Source organism: Desmodus rotundus, chromosome 3 (assembly GCF_022682495.2).
Source record: "Desmodus rotundus isolate HL8 chromosome 3, HLdesRot8A.1, whole genome shotgun sequence".
Taxonomy (NCBI): Eukaryota; Metazoa; Chordata; class Mammalia; order Chiroptera; family Phyllostomidae; genus Desmodus; species Desmodus rotundus.
The window spans coordinates 80,945,089-80,964,534 of NC_071389.1; the positions used below are offsets into that span (position 1 = coordinate 80,945,089).

General features: G+C 40.1%; 1 protein-coding gene across 2 annotated transcripts in view; it reads left to right on the top strand.

Annotated features, from left to right (window-relative positions):
- Positions 1–18,299, top strand: part of ADTRP (androgen dependent TFPI regulating protein) — an 87,114-nt gene extending 68,815 nt beyond the window's left edge. For both annotated transcript variants that reach the window (XM_045199596.3, XM_024565318.4), the window contains exons 6-7: positions 11,374–11,525; positions 16,230–18,299. In XM_045199596.3, the coding sequence (XP_045055531.1) occupies positions 11,374–11,525; positions 16,230–16,264 (187 nt within the window). In that variant the 3' untranslated portion in view covers positions 16,265–18,299. The remainder of the gene's footprint in view (positions 1–11,373; positions 11,526–16,229) is intronic.
- Positions 18,300–19,446: the final 1,147 nt, after the last annotated feature.

Consider the following 19,446-nt stretch of genomic DNA (forward strand, 5'->3'; position numbering starts at 1 on the left):
GAGAGAAAAGTATACGCACAATGGGAAGATAGGATGATGAGACTGTTAAAGGGGTAAATACAGGGTGCTATGGGCTGCTGAGGACTGGCTTCTTAAGGAAGTAATGTCTAAGCTGAGACCCAAAGAATGAGTAGGAATAAGTCAAAAGAGACATGGATAAGACCTTCAGGCTTAGGGATCAGCATCTGTGAAGAGCTGGAGGAGCTGAGGGTATGGCTGAATTGTGGGACAAGGAAAAGCTAGATCATGAATTCACATTAGTGAGTTTGGACTTTTAAACTGAGGGATTTTCTATGGGAAAGTTTTAAGCAGAGGACTGAAATGATATGGCTTATGTAAGAAAGATGATTAAAAAGTTGATTTTGGCCTAACTGTGGAAGTTAAAGAGGAAAAGGATGAGGAGACCAGTGTTAGCATTTGCAAGACTTGATGTTAGCCTACTGATCACAATATCAGTCAATTTCAAATAGAATTATAGAAGGTAAGTGGGAGAAGGAGACTTAGAGATCATCCAGCATTGGAGACCTGAAACCTCAGTGGGTTAAATGACATGCCCAACGTCATATAGCCAGGGAAAATCAAAGCTGGGACTTAAATGCACATCTATTTCCAAATCCAGTTCTCTTTCCACTCTATTTACATGGCCAGGTATATTTTCAGTTCACTGCATTTGCAAAACATATTCTGCTAAGTGCTGGAGGAGTTGGGTATGCAAAAAAGCTTAACATGGTCTCTACTATCTAAAAGCTTTCATGATGTTGTTTCCAGAGCTGTGCTCGTGATGTTAAAGTGATGTAATGGAGCAAGTGGAAGGAAGCACCAGCACAAATGTGACTGGGTGGACCCCAGTGGTTTGGGATTTGGACCTCCTTATCATTAATAAAGTAGTAAATCAGCACTTGGTCCATCAGGACCCACTATTCCCAGAATAAATCAAATACACCTGTATGTGGGCATGTTATGCTGCACCATTGACTGAAGCTTCCCCACTTCTGTCCATTCCCTGGTTAAAGGAGCTTAGACTCTATGCTTCCTGCTGTCTCCACCCTTAAGGATGCAATGCTCTGGGGCCCGTGAGCACTTCTGGCCACAGATGGCCATCAACAAGCTCCACAAACTGAATATCCATGGAGATGTTTTAGAGAAGTAGCTGTGGATCAGCTGTTAGGCGTGCCTGTTTGGATGGTCAAATAGGGAAACGGTATAGCAGAAATGAGGTCAAGAATATGGGCCCGGGCCAGACAGAGCGTGAGAAATAAACATGAGTCTGAAAAATGGCAATAACTCTGAGCTAGGGAAGCATTTCACTGCAGAAATCACATCACAGTGACCTAAAAATAATTACTGAGACCATGGGGACTGCCTTACATGTGGAACTTACTTTTTGTTATTTTTCAGATTGCAAAATTGGAGGGCTGGCCCCTAAGTGGGAAAATAAACCTCGCAAAGTAGTAATAACTGCAAATCTTTCATTTCCTTTGGAAGCATTAGTCACCTATAAATATGGTAGCTCACTCACTACTCCCTTCTCTCTCACCTCAGAACACCTCAACTATCTCTCTGAGGCAGTGGTAAGGAGCAGAAAATATAAATGTTCCTACTCCTGGCTCTTATTCATTCTTTTATTGAACAAATATTTCCATTAACACAGGGCTAGTCTTGCTGGGAAAAGCAAAGTTATATAAGGCCACCCCCCCACCCCACCAGCCTGTTGGGGACATGTGCTTAGTAAGTGGAGATGAGCCATGCATATGAATTATAAGAACAAACAATGGAAAGTCATACAGTGTCAGAACAAATACAAGGAGCCATAGAAACATGGAGGAGGAAGTGATTGTGTCTTGCTGGGCAGTGTGGGAAAGGTGTGCATTGAATCTGGGCCCTGAAGGACTGACTGGATTGGAGCATTAAAAAATGGGAGAAAGTGAACAACACAGCATAGTCCCAAGGCTACGGGAGCACAGATCACATTAGAAGAAAGGTCAACAATTCACTGTAATTGGACCTCTTAGTGAAAGAGAATGACAGGCAATCACCCTGGAACTGCCCTCCTAAGGAGGCTTGTGGATGGCAGGCTAGAGGCAGTTAGATGTAGTTTAGACAATATGAGATTTGATTGTTGCTGTTATTTGTTTATTTCTATGACATGGTGGTGGGAGTGAGAAGTATTTGCAACATGGCCAGAGAATTATGCTTTCAAAAGGCTCACTTGACAAGAGTGCTTAAAATGGATTGGAATGGCAAGACATGGGAAGCAAAACAGAATAAAACAATATACAAATAGAAGTTATCTAGAATATTCTCTTCATCTAGTTTAATCACATTGTCTTATTCTTCATCCATGGTTATTTCATAGTTCAGTGTCATCCCACGTCTGCCTGCGTGCAGGTGGTCCAGTCCTCCAAGACCTCTATCTCTACAGAGTTCTAATAATGTGATGAGTGCTCACATGTGCCCGTGCTGTACGCAGTCCTGAAAACTGCTCTTCCACACAGACTGTAGAGCCACAATACCTAGTCTTCTGGGCCCAACAGTTCCACTTGGCTCTGCTTTAAGGTTAGCATTCCACCCCGACTACTAATAAGGCCAGCACTACTATGGCCTATTGCCCACTTGTTCCCTGTATTGGTAGAAACAGAACAAAGCTGCTGGCTACTGCAACAGCCTCAGCTAGTCCGAGGTATATCACCACCTTGCTCTTGGTAGACCAGAAATTTGCTGATGCCATAGATACCTCTGCCAGTGTGTAATTGCAGGCCAAGTGCAAGTGTTGCACAGATCTGCAGCCTCAACCCAGCCTTGGGGGAGATGTTTTCAGAGTCACCTCTCAATAGTAGTTTGGAAGAGGTGAGAGGTGATTCCTTTCTTCTATACTATGCTTACTCAGGTGAAGACCACAGCAAAGATGCTAGGGCCCCAAGGTTTAACAATCCTCTAAATTAATGCACCCATTTACACATACGTGCTTATACATACAGACATTATACCCCCAGAATACCTTAAAAGCTGCCAGAGGGCAGGACTAAGCTGAGTTCCAGGATCAGCCAGCCACCTTGCCAAATCTAGCATCGACAACACCTTTCTACTCCCTCTAGTGCCTCGTGTGAATTCTCTCCCAGAGCTACTGTTACCCTTTCCTGGAATATGGCCTCTTTCTGGGACCATCTAATTGCTCCATAGTTTCATAACCTCAAATCTTAAGGAGGATCAGAATCCCAGCCCCATTTTTCCACAGGACTCCTTAGATCTCATGTAAAAACATATGAAAATAAATGTAAAAATGCCACACAACTCCCCTTGTTATCAATGTTTGGGGTCCAGGCTATCCAGCACATTGAATAGGAGTGGTGGTGGAGGGCTAGGAGAGGTAGTGGTTATCTATACTTTTCACCATTCTTGTCCATACCTCAGCTTCTGCTCACCCAAAATTTCTATTACAGAAATTAAAAATAAGAACAACTTGAAGGTAGATACAGCTGTAAAATCAGGAAAGAGGGACATACCTGAGACACATTGTTGAAGTAACAGAATAGGTTCTGTGGATTAACTGGCATGTAGCTGGCAAAATGAAAAAGAAAATATCAAGAATAATTCTAAGATTTTCAGCCAGATGCATGGGAAGATCATGATTCTATTAATAAATGTAGAGAAGTTAGAAAATAAATAGTTTTGGCTATAAGTAAATAACTCAATTTAAAATCCCATATCTGAGTCTCATTCCAAAAGATCCTGATTTAATTAGTTCAGGATATGCCCTGGGCATCAGAAGTTTTAAAAGCCCCAACTCAATTTTAATCACATCTACCTATCTATCTATCTATGATCTATCTCCTTATTTTTGTTTTACCTAAAATGTATTGAAAGTTAAGTAAATCATGATAGGAATTTATTTTTTAAGACAATGGTAGAAATCCAAAACTTAATGTTAAAATTAGATTTAATTTTTGTAGCTATTAAAGCTAGAGGTTGTTTTTAATATGTCATTATTCATATTTGATTAGCAGCATTCTGTATGAGATGAATAGAAAGCCTGGGAAGGCAGGTGAACTGAGGTGTGACAGAGGGGTGGTTTCCAAGGGCAGCAAGAGACTAAAGCTCCATGCTAAGGAATCATAAGGTTACCATTCTCAGGGACATTTTCATTGCGGGAAACCTTCTGCTAACTTGTTGAATTCATTTACAAATTTAAAGGCAGGTCGTGTTTGTCTCTGGCATTAGATGCAACCATGACTCTCTCATATGCTTACGTAAGAAGTCAGCATGAAATGTGAGACCAGAGGATCCTTTTATTCTATTTACTCTGCTAGGCTAGATACATAGGACATGAGGGATAACGCTTTAAGAATTATGATGTGTAAAGCCCATGAAATCCCTAGGTATCTACTAACCTCAAACCCACAGACTTCCACTATTTCCCTACTGATAAGACACAGAAAATATGCACTTCATGATAATCATTTGACTCTACAATGCTACAAAGTGTGGGATGAGAAGACTACAATATCAATTTTTGGTGACTAATGCCTGTCCACCCTGACTCACAGATTCACATGGAAGACAGTTCCAGAAGAATATATATTACTGATAACTCAACTGAGGGTAAGGATCATTGGCCTCATGAAAGTATTAATAAAGTGAACATCAGATTAACTAATTTGGAAGGCTACTGGGTCCATTTCCCAGTTTTCAGGGGCTGTGGTGTTCCTGCTGGGTCAAACAGCTGTAGTGAAGAGCAGTTCAAAGGGAACCAGAGGTGCTAGTAAGCCACCCATAAAAGCCATTAGCTTTATTTTCTTTTTTTTTAATTTTATTGATTATGCTCTTACAGATGTCCCAATGTTTCCCTCTTTGCCCCTTCTCTACAGAGCAGCCCCCATTCCCTCAGCCAATCCCCCCATCATTGTTCACGTCCATGGATCATACAAATAAGTTCTTTGGCTACTCCATTTCCTATATTGTATTTCACATCCCCATGGCAAATCTGTAACTACCTATTTGAACTTCTTAACCCCGCCCCCCCACCTCTTCACCCATTCCCCCACAAACCTCTCCCATCTGGTAACCATCAAAATGCTCTCTGTATCCATGATTCTGTCTCTGTTTTCCTTGTGTGCCTAGTTTGTTTTTTAGATTCAATTGTTGATAGATATGTATTTATTGCTATTTTATTGTTCATAGTTTTGATCTTCTTTTTGTTAAATAAGTCTCCTTAACATTTCATGTAATAATGGTCTGGTGATGATGAACACCTTTAGTTTTTTCTTGTCTGGCAGGCTCTTTATCTGCCTTTCCATTCTAAATGATAGCTTCGCTGGGTAGAGCAATCTTGGCTGCAGTTGCTGCTTTTCAAGGATGAATATTTATTGCCAGTCCCTTCTAGTCTGCAAAGTGTCTTTTTAGAAATCAACTGACAGTCTTATGGGAACTCCCCTGTAGGTAACTAACTGCTTTTCTCTCGATGCTTTTAAAATTTTCTCTTTGTTTTTAACTTTTGGCATTTTAATGATGATGTATCTTGGAGTGGGCCTCTTTGCATCCATCTTGTTTGGGACTCTGTGCTTCCTGGACTTGCATGTCTATTGCTTCACCAAATTAGGGAAGTTTTCTTTCATTATTTTTTCAAATAGATTTTCAATTTCTTGCTCTTTCTCTTCTCCTTCTAGCACCTTTATGATGCGAGTGTTGAAATGCTTGAAGTTGTCCCAGCTGCTGCATACAGTATCTTCATTTTCTTAGATTCCTTTTTCTTCCTGTTGTTCTTATCAGTTGTCTTTTGCTTCCTTAGTTCAAAATCATTGATATGATTCTTGGCTTCATTCACTCTACTGTTGTTTCCCTGTAAATTGTTCTTTATTTCAATTAGTGTATCCTTTGTTTCTGACTGGATCATTTTTATGCTATTGAGGTCCTCACTAAGTTCCTTGAGCATCCTTATAACCAGTGTTTTGAACTCTTTGTTTATTTATTTTTCTGGAATTTTGATCTGTTCTTTAATGTAGGGCATGTTTCTTTTTCTCCTCATTTTGGCAGTCTCCTTGTGTTTGTTTCTATGTACTAGGTGGAGCTGCTGTGACTCCCTGTCTTGGTAGCGTGGCTTAATGTAGATGTCCTATGGGGTCCAGTGGCATAGCCTCCACTATCACCCAAGCTGGGTACTTGAGGTGTGCCCTCTGTGTGGGCTGAGTACACCCTCTTCTTGTATTGAGCCTTGGCTTCCATTTGCAGGTCAACTGGAGAAACTTACCCAGGCCAGTAAGCTGCAAGTATTGTCTGTGACCACTGACCACAACCCCTGCCCTCCATGAAGGATCAGCTGTGGGGGCAGGGTGGTGGTGCTTCTGCATGGTCTGTAGCTGTCCAAAGAGCCCCATGGGCACACAAACCATGGGGTTTCTGGGTGGTACAAGTCAAGGTCAGCCCCACCTGTGTTTTGCTTGTGGCCACCCTGCCTGAGTTATAAAGCAGTCTGAGATGGCTGCTCTTCATGTTGGGCTTAGAGATTCCCAGGTGTAGCCAAACTGTGAATCTAGGATGGCTGCTGCCAGTGCCTGACCTGGGGCTACTTAGCAAGAAATATGGGGGCTGAGGGCTCACTGAAGCTGGCTATTGATTGTTTGAGAGGATTTAGGAAGTTGTGAAGCATGAGCCTAGGCCAGTCATTCACATGGAAAAGCCACTGTAAACAGTTTGGGTGGGCCTATAAGTTGGGTGGGATGGTGCCTCAGGGGATCTCCAGAGTGGGGCCAACTGTGTTAGCCAGGTTGATGGAGTCTCAAAGGTGGCACTGGCCTGCCAGCTCTGTGGCTCTGTGTGTGGAGGGTCAGAGAAGGGGCAGTGGCTTCTCCCACCTTTCTGTCTGGGTGAAAGCTGTCTCCCAGCTCTTGTGTTGATGCTAGACAGTTCAGTTCCTCCCTGTATGCCACTGATGCCTTTCAAGCTGCTAACCTAGTGCTAGAGCTCAGAGGGAATAAGTCTGATTAAGTCCATATATGGGTTCTTTAAGAAGAAGACTGCTTGGGACTCCAGAAGTTTCTTCCACTGACTCAATCCCTGCTGGGTTTTTGCAGCCAGAAGTTATGGGGACTTATCTTTCTGGTACTGGGACTCTAGGCTGGGAGGCCTGATGTGGGGCTGGGACTCCTCACTCCTGTGATATCCCTCCTGAATTTTTATCCAGGTTGTGCCTGTGGAACCAGCCTGTTCCATGTTTCCACCCCTCCTACCAGTCTGGATGGATGCAGTTTTTTCAATTCTATAGTTGTTAGACTTCCATTCAACTTGACTTCTGATGATTCTTAGTGACAGTTGTTCTATAATTTAGTTGTAATTTTGATGTGGTTGTGCAAGGAGGTGAGTGATGTTTACCTATGCCTCCATCTTGACTGGAATTCCCCAGGCCTTTCCAATAGCCATTCACTTAAAAACATAAAGAACATGCTGTGTTCTTGCATTTAGGAAACTGATGTGTATGACGATATGATCCCATAGAGCTTCCATGCTAGTGAGAAAGATAGTCAAATAAGCAACATGGGTAGGGAAAGCACCAGGCATAAGAACCTAACTAAATGGAGGTTAAAGAATGTTCATGAAATATTTTTTAGTGAAACTAACTTTTAAGCTGAGATTTGAAGCATGATACCATTTAGCTAGACCAAGAACAAGAAGTGTGTTCCAGGATGTAAAAAGGTCAGAGGTGTTCCAAGAAGAGACAACAGTATGGGTAAAGATCTAGAAGCTGCAGAAGTTGGTGTATTCAAGAAACAGAAAGGGGTTCAATATGGATGGACTGCAGATCTAAGGGTGTATGGGTGGACCAAGGCAATGCCAGGTGGGCTGGGTGAAGGAGTTTAGATATTTTCCTAAAGCAATGAGGTTCAACTGGAATCAGAGGTGCACCACGAATAGGTTTCTCTTTTAGAAAGATTATTAGATTACTGGTGGCCTATGGTATGGAAAGTGGGTTGAAGGAAGCAAGAAAGCCTAATGAGCAAACAATTCCAGAAACCCAGGTGAGATGAAGGAGCCTAGACTGAGATTATGAAATGAGTGCAGTGGAGAAACATTTAGATATGATTTTATGGGATCTCCCCTGGGGGCTAAGGAAAAGCTGACACTGACTGAGAGAACAATGATGAATTCAGTTTTCACTTGCTAATTTAGACTTGAAGACTTGAAGTCTTCCCTCCATCCCACCCTTCCTTCCCTCCCTTCTCTCCCTCCTTCTCCTTTTTTTTTTCCTCCTCCTGTTCTCTCCCCACTCTGTTCCCTCTCCCACTCCATTTTCCTCTCTGTCTCTCTCCCCTTTGACATATATTAGGGCAAGCCATAAAAAAATGATACCAAATGAGTGTGGCATCTTCTCACTCAGGCCTCTCTGCTTACTTCCCTTCATTAAATAAGTGCATTCTTGCCTGATCCTTTATTTGAATTTTCATTACTTTCCTCACTGTCAGTTAACATACAACTTTCTTCGCACTTTTTCTGTGAAAGTACAGACTTCATTAGTTTATCTCAGGAACTTTCCTTTCCAAAACCTTATGCTGAAGGAAACAAAAATTAAGTAAACAAATTTTCCAGGCCTCTAGGGGAATGTCCTTATTTATAGACTGTCTTATATAAATGTGCATGGGAACTAGGAAGCCCCCATTTCAAGTATATAAAGTAAACAAAGTGAACTAATTAATGCAACTTGTTTAGAATATACTCAGATGTCTTCACTGACCCCAAACTCCTAACCTTAGCCACTCAGGGCTATTTACTTCCTGTCCCTTGTACATTCTCTGGGCTGTTATGAGAGATAGCCCTGGAGAAAAGGAGTGCTGTGGATGTCTTTCTAAAATGGTCTTGTTAATAGCTGCACATTCACAGAATTGAACTATTGGAAATAATAATTATCATTTGTTTTTAATTCAGCAAAGTTTTCAATACATGAGAGGAGCACCTAGATAAGTTTGAGACCTCAGAGTACTAGTAGGGCCACAACTAGGGACCAAGGGCCAACCCAACACTTGTATGACCCTAAGAGTGATGCCTCCTTAAATATGTTTAAAAATTTCGTTTATGTAATACACATAACAAAATTTTTCAATTTTAACCATTTTTATGCATATAGTTTAGTGGCATTTAGTACATTTTTATTGTTGCACAGCCATCACCACCATCCATCTCCAGAACTTTTTTCTTCCCAATCTGAGATTCTGTACCCATTAAACAGTAACTCTTCATTTCCCCCTCCCCCAGACCATGGGAACCACCATTCTACTTTGTGTCTCTATGAATTTGTTGACTCTAGATACCTCATGTAAGTAGAATCATATAATAATATGATCTTTTGTGTCTGGCTTATTTCACATAACATAATATCCTCAAAGTTCATTCATGTTGGTAGCATGTGTCAGGATCTCCTTCTTTTTCAAGGCCAAATAATATTCCATTGGGTGTATACACATTTTATTTATCTGTTGATCCATAGTTGGGCTCTGGGTTGCTTCCGTGTTCTAGCTATTGTGCATAATACAGCTATGAACGTAGATGTACAAATATCAATTCGCATCCTTGCTTTCAAATCTTTTGGGTACATACTCAGAAGTGGAATTGCTGGGTCATATAGTAATCTATGTTTACTCTTTTTGAGCGGCTGCCATGTTGTTTTCCACAGCAGTTACATCCTTTTACATACCCATCAGTAGTGCACACAGGTTCCAATTTCTCCATAACCTTTTTAATACTTGATATTTTCTGCAATTACAATAGTAGCCATCCTAATAAGTGTGAAGTGATATCTCATTGTAGTTTTGATTTGCATTTCCCTTATGATTCACGATTTAGGGAAATACAAATGAAATGAAGATGTAAATGTTTTATGTGATTGTTGGCCATTTTTATATCTTTTTTTGAGAAATGCCTACTCAAGTCCTTTATCCATTTTTAATTAGGTTGTTTGTTGAGTTGCAGGAGTTCTGTATATATTCTAGAAGTTAATTCCTTGTCAGATATATGATTTGCCAGTATTTTTTCCCATTCTGTAAGTTGCATTTTCACTCTGTTGATTATGTCTTTTGGTGCATAGAAACAGCCTCTTAAATTTCACACCATGGGTGCCTCCCTTGCCTCATCATAGTCCTGGCCCTGATATTAGCCCTTGTCTCTTCCTTGACAAACTTCAAGTATTTGAAACAATCATGACTACACTTGGGGTTCTGAAAATTTAATTAAGCTTTCAGAATTTCATTCTTCCATCCTTTGATAACTTGGGGTATCCAAATTGGAATGTCCTTTTTGAAATATAAACAAGGTTTATCCTAATTGTTACAAGAAATGAATAACCTTAAAAGAAAGGTTGCTGAGAAGACTCCCACTGTGCCATCCCTAGAGGAAAGAAGCAATATCCTAGGCAATGTTCTATTTTACGTGTGTTAACTCCCTTAATCCTTACAATGGCCTTATAAGGTGCATGATATTCGCACCCCCACTATACACATGAGGGCAAGGGACAGATAAGTTGAATAAATTGTTGAATGCAACATGACTAATAGGTAGCAGGATTTGAATCATGGAAACCTGGTTCCAGATTCTATGCTCTTAATAAATTATAAACTGTACCTGATACAACATCTTTCTCATATTTAATTTTAAAAGTTATTTAAGGCTTTGGAATCTTCTACTGCAGCTTATTTCCAGAAAACTGCATTTTTAGGCTTCACTTAGACATTATGGCTTCTCTCCTAGCATTTATTTCCTTCTCTTGGCTTACAGAAATGACTTATATTCTACCCTCACACGAGCAAGACCTGAGCCTCCTGTAATTCCATCCATTCCTACTAAACACTCTGTCCATTGCTATATGGTAAAATTAGAGCCAACAATTAAACCCCAGGCATACTGTGTTAGAGTAATAATGCTCAATCTCTGTCCTTCCTGCCCCAAAGGACTTGGAGAGCTAATGGAAAACTAGACATGACTCTTAGGGACAGAAATGCAAACCCACTTGTCTGGCTGAGACCCAGCAAAGGGATGTGGTCTTAGCAGGCTCCATGTCTCAGCAGGTCATATCCTTCAGGGAAAGGAATAGTTCATGTTCTCCCATATTGTATTTGACTAATGATGTGTTCAATATCCTCACATATTTTTTCACCATCATTGAATTTAATTGGTTACATAAACTAGCCAAGCCCAGTCCATGAAATAGAATGTCTCATCAAATCAAGTCTATCTAGAAAAGACTCACTTCTGTAGGTTTGTGGAACATGTTAACTGGTGACAAATATCCCCAATGCCTTATTTTAATTTGCTTGAGCTAGAACTTATTGATCTAAAAATAAAATAACTTTCCCCACTACTGTCCTAATCATTGTGATTTGTGATTTTCTGCAGGGTCCTATGGATCTACTTAAAGACTGGTACATGGGTGTATCCGGTGTTTGCCAAACTCAGCGCAGTGGGTCTAGCAGCCTTCTTCTCTCTCAGCTACATCTTTGGTGCCAGCATCTACCTACTTGGAGAGAAGCTCAACCACTGGAAATGGGGTCAGTTTACTTGTATTTTACCTACAGATACTTCTTCCTTACACTCTCTCCACTCCTCTTGGAAAGAGAAACTAGTTCAAGGCAGAAAGCAGTGATGCTTGATACCTTTGCCCAAGGACTCAGATGGGTCTTATCAAGGTAGGCAAAGGAAAAAGACTGGGGGAAGTTCATATTCTATCAGAGAACCCCATGAAATTGTCTCCCCTTCTACCAAAAATGACACCTCATTTAACTTCAAGGCTAAAAATAATCTTTAGAGAATTTAGGACCCAGAGAGCAAGGTGTCACCACTCCCAGCATGAACAAATGGATTCTCAGTCTCCCTCCCTTAAGTAAGTGCTTGAGAGATACAAGATGTTAAAATGTCAAGGTTTTGTTGTGGTTGTTGTTTGTTTGTTTTAATTTGGTTTGGTTTGGCTTTGAAGGAAATGACCCTTTCAGCTCTTTCAACCTCAGCAGTGCTTTCCTGGATGATTTCCTTTCCCGCTCCCATTAGGTTGCTTCTCAAACTTTAGTAAAACATTTACCAGACAAGATCACATCCTGTACTTGAGATTGAAATTCTCATTTAGACAGGGCAATGTGAATATGTCAGCTAGCTAAGCTTTCTAATTATTGGTGGGTAGAACAATGTTGCTTCTTCATAAGAAAAATTAATCTTAGGTGATTTTAAAATGAAAAATTTTATTGTCCCTGCTTCCCTCCCTACCCCGACCCCCCAAATATTATTCTGTTGGAAAATTAACCACCAAAAAGTCAGGTTGCAAAATACCCATGATTTTTTCCCTACCCAAGGAGAAGTGCGGGAACTGTATCCTGATTTTGTATATAAGGAAGGCAAGAGTCACATACAGTCCCCCACATCACACACCCACATGCCATTCTGTTCTATCAAAATAGAAATGGCAGAAGTGGCATCTTCCGCCCAATCTATGAACTAGTGTGAAAACATAAGCTGTGTCTGAAAAAAAAAAAAAAAAAACCACAACAGTTTCAGAAGTTTCAGCACAAGAGTGTACATTTCTGAGAGGAGAATGAAGCCCTGGATAAATCAGCATGCATTTGGCTTTTTCACATGTTTTCTACTTGTAGAGAATTTAACCAGTTAAGAAAGTCCCAAAGGCAATATCCTCCTTGAAAGCAAACACTTAAAAAATGGAATACTAAAAATTACTCCTAAATTCAGGACTCCAAAGCACAGGAGACAATCCAGAAAAAAAAATGTGTTAACATTTCAGATGTGTTGACATCTAATTCTAACTAGTTTTGGCTCCTTGAAATTCTGGGTAAAGATTTCCGATGCCTTCCCAAAATCTATATTTAAAAAAAAAGAAGAAGAAGAAAGAAAAAACTAATCCATTTAAAATTGGGCAAATAAAGATGTGCAGAGAAAAATCGATTACTCAGAGCTCAGAGAACAATAACTTTTTACTAAATCAATTGTATTTAGTTCAATAATGATTAATTTTTAAATTGTTAAACAGTGACTTTGAAAATCCATTAAATTAAAAAACAAAATTTTTGCTATATTTAATATTGATTCACTATTTTCAATACCACACTCTTTCAATAAGCCTTGTTGTTCGAGTACTATATCCAGTTTTTCACCACAATTAGGACCCATGAGCAAACAGGCTGGCATCACCATGTGGACCTTCATTTGCATTGTGCATCTGTGAATGTTTGTGTGAGGGACAGATTACTGTAAAGAGATGGAGACTGCTGTGTCTCTCCTCTCTCCTGATTTTTAACTCCTTAAGAATACAATGAATAAAAAGGCATTCATGCTATATAACATCAGAATAGTATCATAAATGTGTTAAATTCTGAACATATCTTCCTTACAAATGGTTGGATAAACATTAAAAGAGAAGTCAGAGCCCTGGCTGGATAGCTCAGTTGATTGCAGCATCCTCCTGAAATGCCAAGGTTGTGGGTTGAAATCAATCTCTCTCTCTCTCTCTCTCTCACTCTCTCTCTCTCTCTCTCTCTCTCTCTCTCTCTCTCTCTCTCACACACACACACAGTCTCTCTCTCTCTTTCTCCTGTCTCTAAAATCAATAATTTTTTTTAAAAAAGAGAGAAGTTAGATCACTTAAAATTCCAATAGCAGTGAATACTTTTAAATTGCCTAAATTAAACAGAGCTATCTATGCAAACACATTTTACATGTCCTAGTCTGCTTAAAACACTAAGATTTCCCTCAACCATGTAACCTGGGTTAATACCATTCAGATGACCTCTAAGTAAGGGCAACTACATGTCTCAGTTTTGTGTCCATGGGCATATAGTATCACATTGTCTAGGCTTGGACAGTCAATTGTGTGGTTTCTCTATCTCTGAGTTCCTCTCCTAAACTTCTCTTCTTGATCTATGGGAACACCTACTAAGTAGCCACCTACTCTGTCCAAATTCAGCACTAATTTTACTTTCTCACCTCCTTCCACAGCCTGAGACTCCTTGAATGAGGACAGGAACTCAAAGGAGTATATTGGTGATGCCATGGGAAGCAATGGTTAGGAGAAAGGTTCTGTGCCAGACTGCCTGGGTTCCTAACTTGTTCTTAACCCAGAACTTACAAGAGATCTTATATTCTTGTAGATCTCTGACACTTTGCAAGGCATTCAGTATCTTTTTGTTTCAGTTTTCTCTTATGCATCATGGAGACTGTATTAGTACCCATCTCCTAGGATAATGGAAAACCATAAATAAATGACTTGGGAAGGGTCAGGTGCCAAGAACAGGGCCTAGCACATAGAGTTAGTCACTATTGCTGTTAATCTCATTCTTCAGCAAAAATGTGCAACCTTCTTTTCTATGTGGACATTCTAATCCTCTCCTACTAATTTATGCATAAATTACCAGTTTCCTTAGCTAAGGCAATTGAAAGCAACAACCACCTAACTGAATGCAAATTGACAAAGATGGTTTCACTCTAAATTCCTGAAGAATTTAGAGTGAACTAGGACGTCAAGCTAATTCAAGCTAGAATTAATTGGAATCTCAGCTTCTGAAATCCTGAGACCCAATATGCCCTTAGTTGGGAGTCACTAACCAAGTACTGAGCATTCAAGAAGTTATCAGTCAAAACCCATCTAATATGCAGGTATCTCTCTAGCAGTAGTTCTTGACCTTGACTGCACATTATGAAATAACTAGGCAAATTTTAAAAATACTAATAAGGAGTCATGAACAATGAACTGATTGCCTCCTGGATGCACCTACTACATATAGGAGGCCTTCTATTTTGTCCTGGTAGCCCATGACCCCTCTACTTACATCCAGGAGGGATATGGGCTGAGGTCTGAGACCATAGATCCTTTCTTCCTAAGAATAGTTTATCAACTGAAAATTTCAGTCTGGCCAAGTGACCTCATGATGGTGCCTTGGGTAGAATGAATTAAGGCCTTCCTTTAATACTATTTGTTCTAGAGCAGATTTTTTTAAAGGAGATTTTAGTGTTAAAAGCTGCTTAGAGGCCATCTAGTCTACCTTTTGCTTTTATCCATGAAGAAATTTGTTACAAGGTCTGCCTGTATATTCTCTCTGATCATTTCATAACAAAAGAATCTTGTCATGAGATGACTCTTCATGTATCTCTAAACCACTTGTGCCTTTCTTGTCCTAACTTCTTCCCTCTGAACAGTCCCTCCTCTAGATTATTCCTTATCCCTCTTCCTTGGCCTCTTTCCCCACAAGGCTTTCTCCAGCAGCCCTCAGCTCCATTTATTTCCTGCAACTTTTGCACTGTGACTGTACTCATCAGTGCTCAAATCTCATTCCTGTAACACCTTATACACCCCTAACCATCTGCCTTCTCACCCTTTTCCAAACCAACTAGCTGAAACAAGGCACATGTTCTTCAAATTTTCAATTCAAGATCTAGCAGTAGCTTTTGTAGTTGTAGATACATAGGTGTAAATCTTTGTGAATTGTATGTTTTCACTTGTCCTGTGTCCTGACTATTGGAATAATAAGATGTATAGTTACATATGGTATCCATAGTGATATTGATTATGGTTCCTTTACCATGCCAGTATAAAATGTTTGGATCTTACATAAGATGACCATTAAATGTTTGGTCTAAAATATCTCTAATCCTTAGTACTAACAGAGGATGAAGAAAGAACTAAACTTAGGAGTGGACCTAACTCCCTAACCACCAACTAGGAGGTATTCCACTAGGAAAACATCCCATCAATAAAGAAAAGAATAATAACAAACAACATTATTTCCCAAAGTTTGAAATCCATTTTATAAACTTTGTTTGGATGAGATAATATGATCTAAGTCAACAGTTTGCTTATCTCTAGCCACTCACTGTGGAAACATGGTAAGAGAGGAATTTTGAAGATCTAAAGAAGCCTAGAAACTGCTCAGCCCCATGAGAATGCAAGACTAAGGACCCACCCCCACTTTCTAGAAACAAAAAAAGAAAAGATTATTTCTGTTATATTCACACCATGTAAGTTTATACAGAAGGAAATGACTGTTGGAGTTCCACACAGATACACTTTGGAGGAGAGTGTCTTCTCTAGCACATTGCTGGGTATGTGAGAGATTTCCTTAAATTACATCCTCTTGCCTTGGAAACGTGTCCTCAACTTTCCACTGCCTCAAGTCACTATAAATGTCTTCCTACGTAAGCACACCTGTTAGGGAAACCCTGAAGTCTGAAGTCTTTCTCTTTTCTTATTTGCACAGGAGACCTGAGGCAGTCAAGGAAGAAGAAGAAGTGATTATATGCTGTTTTACAAGAACTAAAAAGGAAGAAAACATGGAAGTTTTCTTAATTTTTTTTTTATTTGGTGGGGGGATGTGGTGGAGAAACATAAGAAAGTAGAAAGGACAGTAAACAATATTTAAATTCAACAAGAGGGTTATGAAGATGGTTAATTTGAGGACTCCTGGGTTTTGAAAGGCTTACTGGACATGCCAAAAATAACTCCTGCTGTTTCAGAATTTGTTACCTTCATCTGACCTCTGTGGAGGACGGTCTGTGGTCAAAATCTGGCCATAGGCCAAAGAAACTCATAATTCAGTGTTAGAGAATGTTTAGACAGAGAAAAGAGTTTAGGATCATTCAAACTCTTTACAGAGGCAGTTGCTGCAGACCTAGATGAGAAGTTACCTGCATGAGGCCAAAGAGTCAGTGTGAGAACTGAGATGAGGGCTTTTGTCTCCCAGATACGTTAATTCCCAGTCTTGTGCCATTTTTTAACAATCCCAACTTTCCTTAAAACAAGCATTTTCATAAGCTAGCTATTTTCACGGACTGCTCATCTGTTGTTTTTCCCCCTCAATCTGGATAGAAGTGTAGGGAGATGGCAGCTACTAAAGTTGTCTACCTGGTATGGTATAACAGCAAATTATTTGGGGCAATGAGAAAATAAGTTTTAAAAAATATTAGGAAATCTGTCCCCCTTGTGAGCAAGCATTCTGGGAAGGTATAAACACTGAACATGATGACACTGTCAAAATCCCTTTTATTCAGTATTGATTAACTTGTCAAATAAGTGTAAATTTTACTTGGGGAACTGTCTAACTGGGAAGTGATATGGTTGTGAGGAGAGTAGAGAGTGCTTTGGAGCAAATCAGTTTGCTGAGTTAATTTATGATTTAACAAAGCTGACTGTCAGCAAGCACATTAATAAACCCTGGTTTGACCTTTCTAGTGGAATTTCCCAGGTCTTACAGGCATATTTTGTAAAGAACACAAATAATATATGTCTAGTGGTAGATAGAGATAGTCAAATCTAATAGTGTGTCATAAGGCCCAGGAAGATTGGGTTGTGGGCACCAGGGTAAATTGTACTTGGGCTTCACAACCAAACATAGTACAGGAGAAATTTGGTGAAAATGCATAAAATCTGGTAAAACTGTGCCTGGGACCAAATAAAACTTTGATTGCTATATAATTGACCATTGTGCAATATATATTGCAGCACTAGAAATTCCTCAAAAATACCAAGAGTGGTCTTGCAGGGTTAGGGAAGAGAGCAGGCTATGCCTGTAGGGCAGGCAGTGTAAGGGGAGACTAGGACAGGTACCAAGAAACCTGCTTGGTCCCTACTCCTCTACACTCATGTAAATATGAGCCTCAAGTCTTTCCAGATTGAGCTGAAGACACCCTCTCTTTTCCTATACCTGCTGCTTCTCGGATGCTCAGAGCACCTGGTCTCAGCAGGAACCCGGAAGCAGTGGTCACAGTGGAAATTTCCCAAATATGAAGCCCACCAAAGTCACCCAAATTTTCCACATCCCAAAGGTGAAGGTGGCTGCATACTTCTCAGAGTCGTAGTAAGCCCTTGGCTGGGATGAACAAGCAGATTTCTATTTGTGGCTTTACTGTCCCCAGGGCCAACTTAAACCTTGATTGCTGCCTGACTGGCCATTGTGCAGTATGTATCCCAACACCAGAAATACCTCAGAACCATTTCCCATTGAGTACAATGCTCCTTGGCGCTGCTGTAACTTTGGGGGAGAGAGGCAACAAAACACCTATAAAGAATATTGATTAAACATTCATTAAAAGGTATGAAGTGCCTACATAAGGCTGCATTAGGTTATTAGTGCTTAAAAAACAACACATTGGGCTATTAGTGCGTAAAGAACAATACAACGGATGAAATAACTAGCCATAATATTTGTATAGTGTCATGTGGTTTACAACCACACCTACCACCATGATCTTATTTTATCCTCACAGAAATCTTATAAGCAGAAAATGTATTATGTTCTCATTTTTCAAATGAATAAACTTAGTTTCTGATATTGGTGTGCTGGTAAATGTTTACAAACTAACTCTCTAGAAAAAAATTTTAAGGTTCTGCTTTATAGTGTTTGCCCATTTCCATGGTATAAACACTACCATGCCTTTGTTCAAGCTATCAAAGTCACTGAATGCAGAGTAGGGAAGAGATGAACACCACTTGGCCCTTGCAAGCCTGTAAAAGCTGGCTCCAATTCAACACTGGGTTCAGAGGAGGGAAAGTATTGGTTCGAGGTTACACAGATGGTTGCCTCTTGAGCCCACCTTCATTTTTATTACAGGCAAAGCAGTAACTGGTCTGAAAGCTGTTATTTACAAAAGCAAAAGTTCTTGTATATTTGCAAGGTGGTCAGGGGAAACTCTCACCCATGCATACAAGCAGAGGTAGGAGCAACACTACTGCCTCATGGACCTTACAGGTCCCTGTGCTTCTGTTCTGGAGGTTCTGTCTCACGTGTGAAATCAATTTTGAATTTGGGAGCAGATTTATTATGTTTGTCTAAACAATACATTAGCCCTACCCCTTCCAAAAGAGTCATACATTCCTCAAACTATTTCCAGCTCCTCTGCACCTACTCGCAATACTTGTCATAACAGGAAGTCAGTCTCATATACTGTAATCCCCAAACACGTTGTGCTTGCATATGGGGAGTGGGAGGAGGCCAAGGAATAAGTGGGGTGAGACCAGGCCTCCCAGAAGGCCACCTGGCTGAGCACTGAACCCATCCCAAAACTGGGCATCCCCCCTCTGAGGGCCAAGTGTCAGAAACCAGAATTCACATCCAGACATTGTTTTCCTTTCTCATGTAGTTGGTGGAGGTTTTTTTTTTTTTTTAATAAAGTATTTGAGTAGGCAGCAAAGCCCATCAGGACTGTTTATTTATAGCTGTGGATTTTCAATGCTGTATAAATTAGAAACCATTGCTGAAAAAGGCCCATGCCCACTCACACACGCAGGGCTGCTGTGAGTCCTTTCACAGAGTTTGACTGTACACAGTCTAAAATGGGAGAAAATGACATGCTCCAAGTCAAATGATGGAGTCACAGCTAAACTGCAAAGCAGAAAACCAGCAATTATTTTTCCTCAGCACAATATGGGGAGTACGACAGGTGCAATTATCCAATATTATTTAACAGCACTGGTTCACA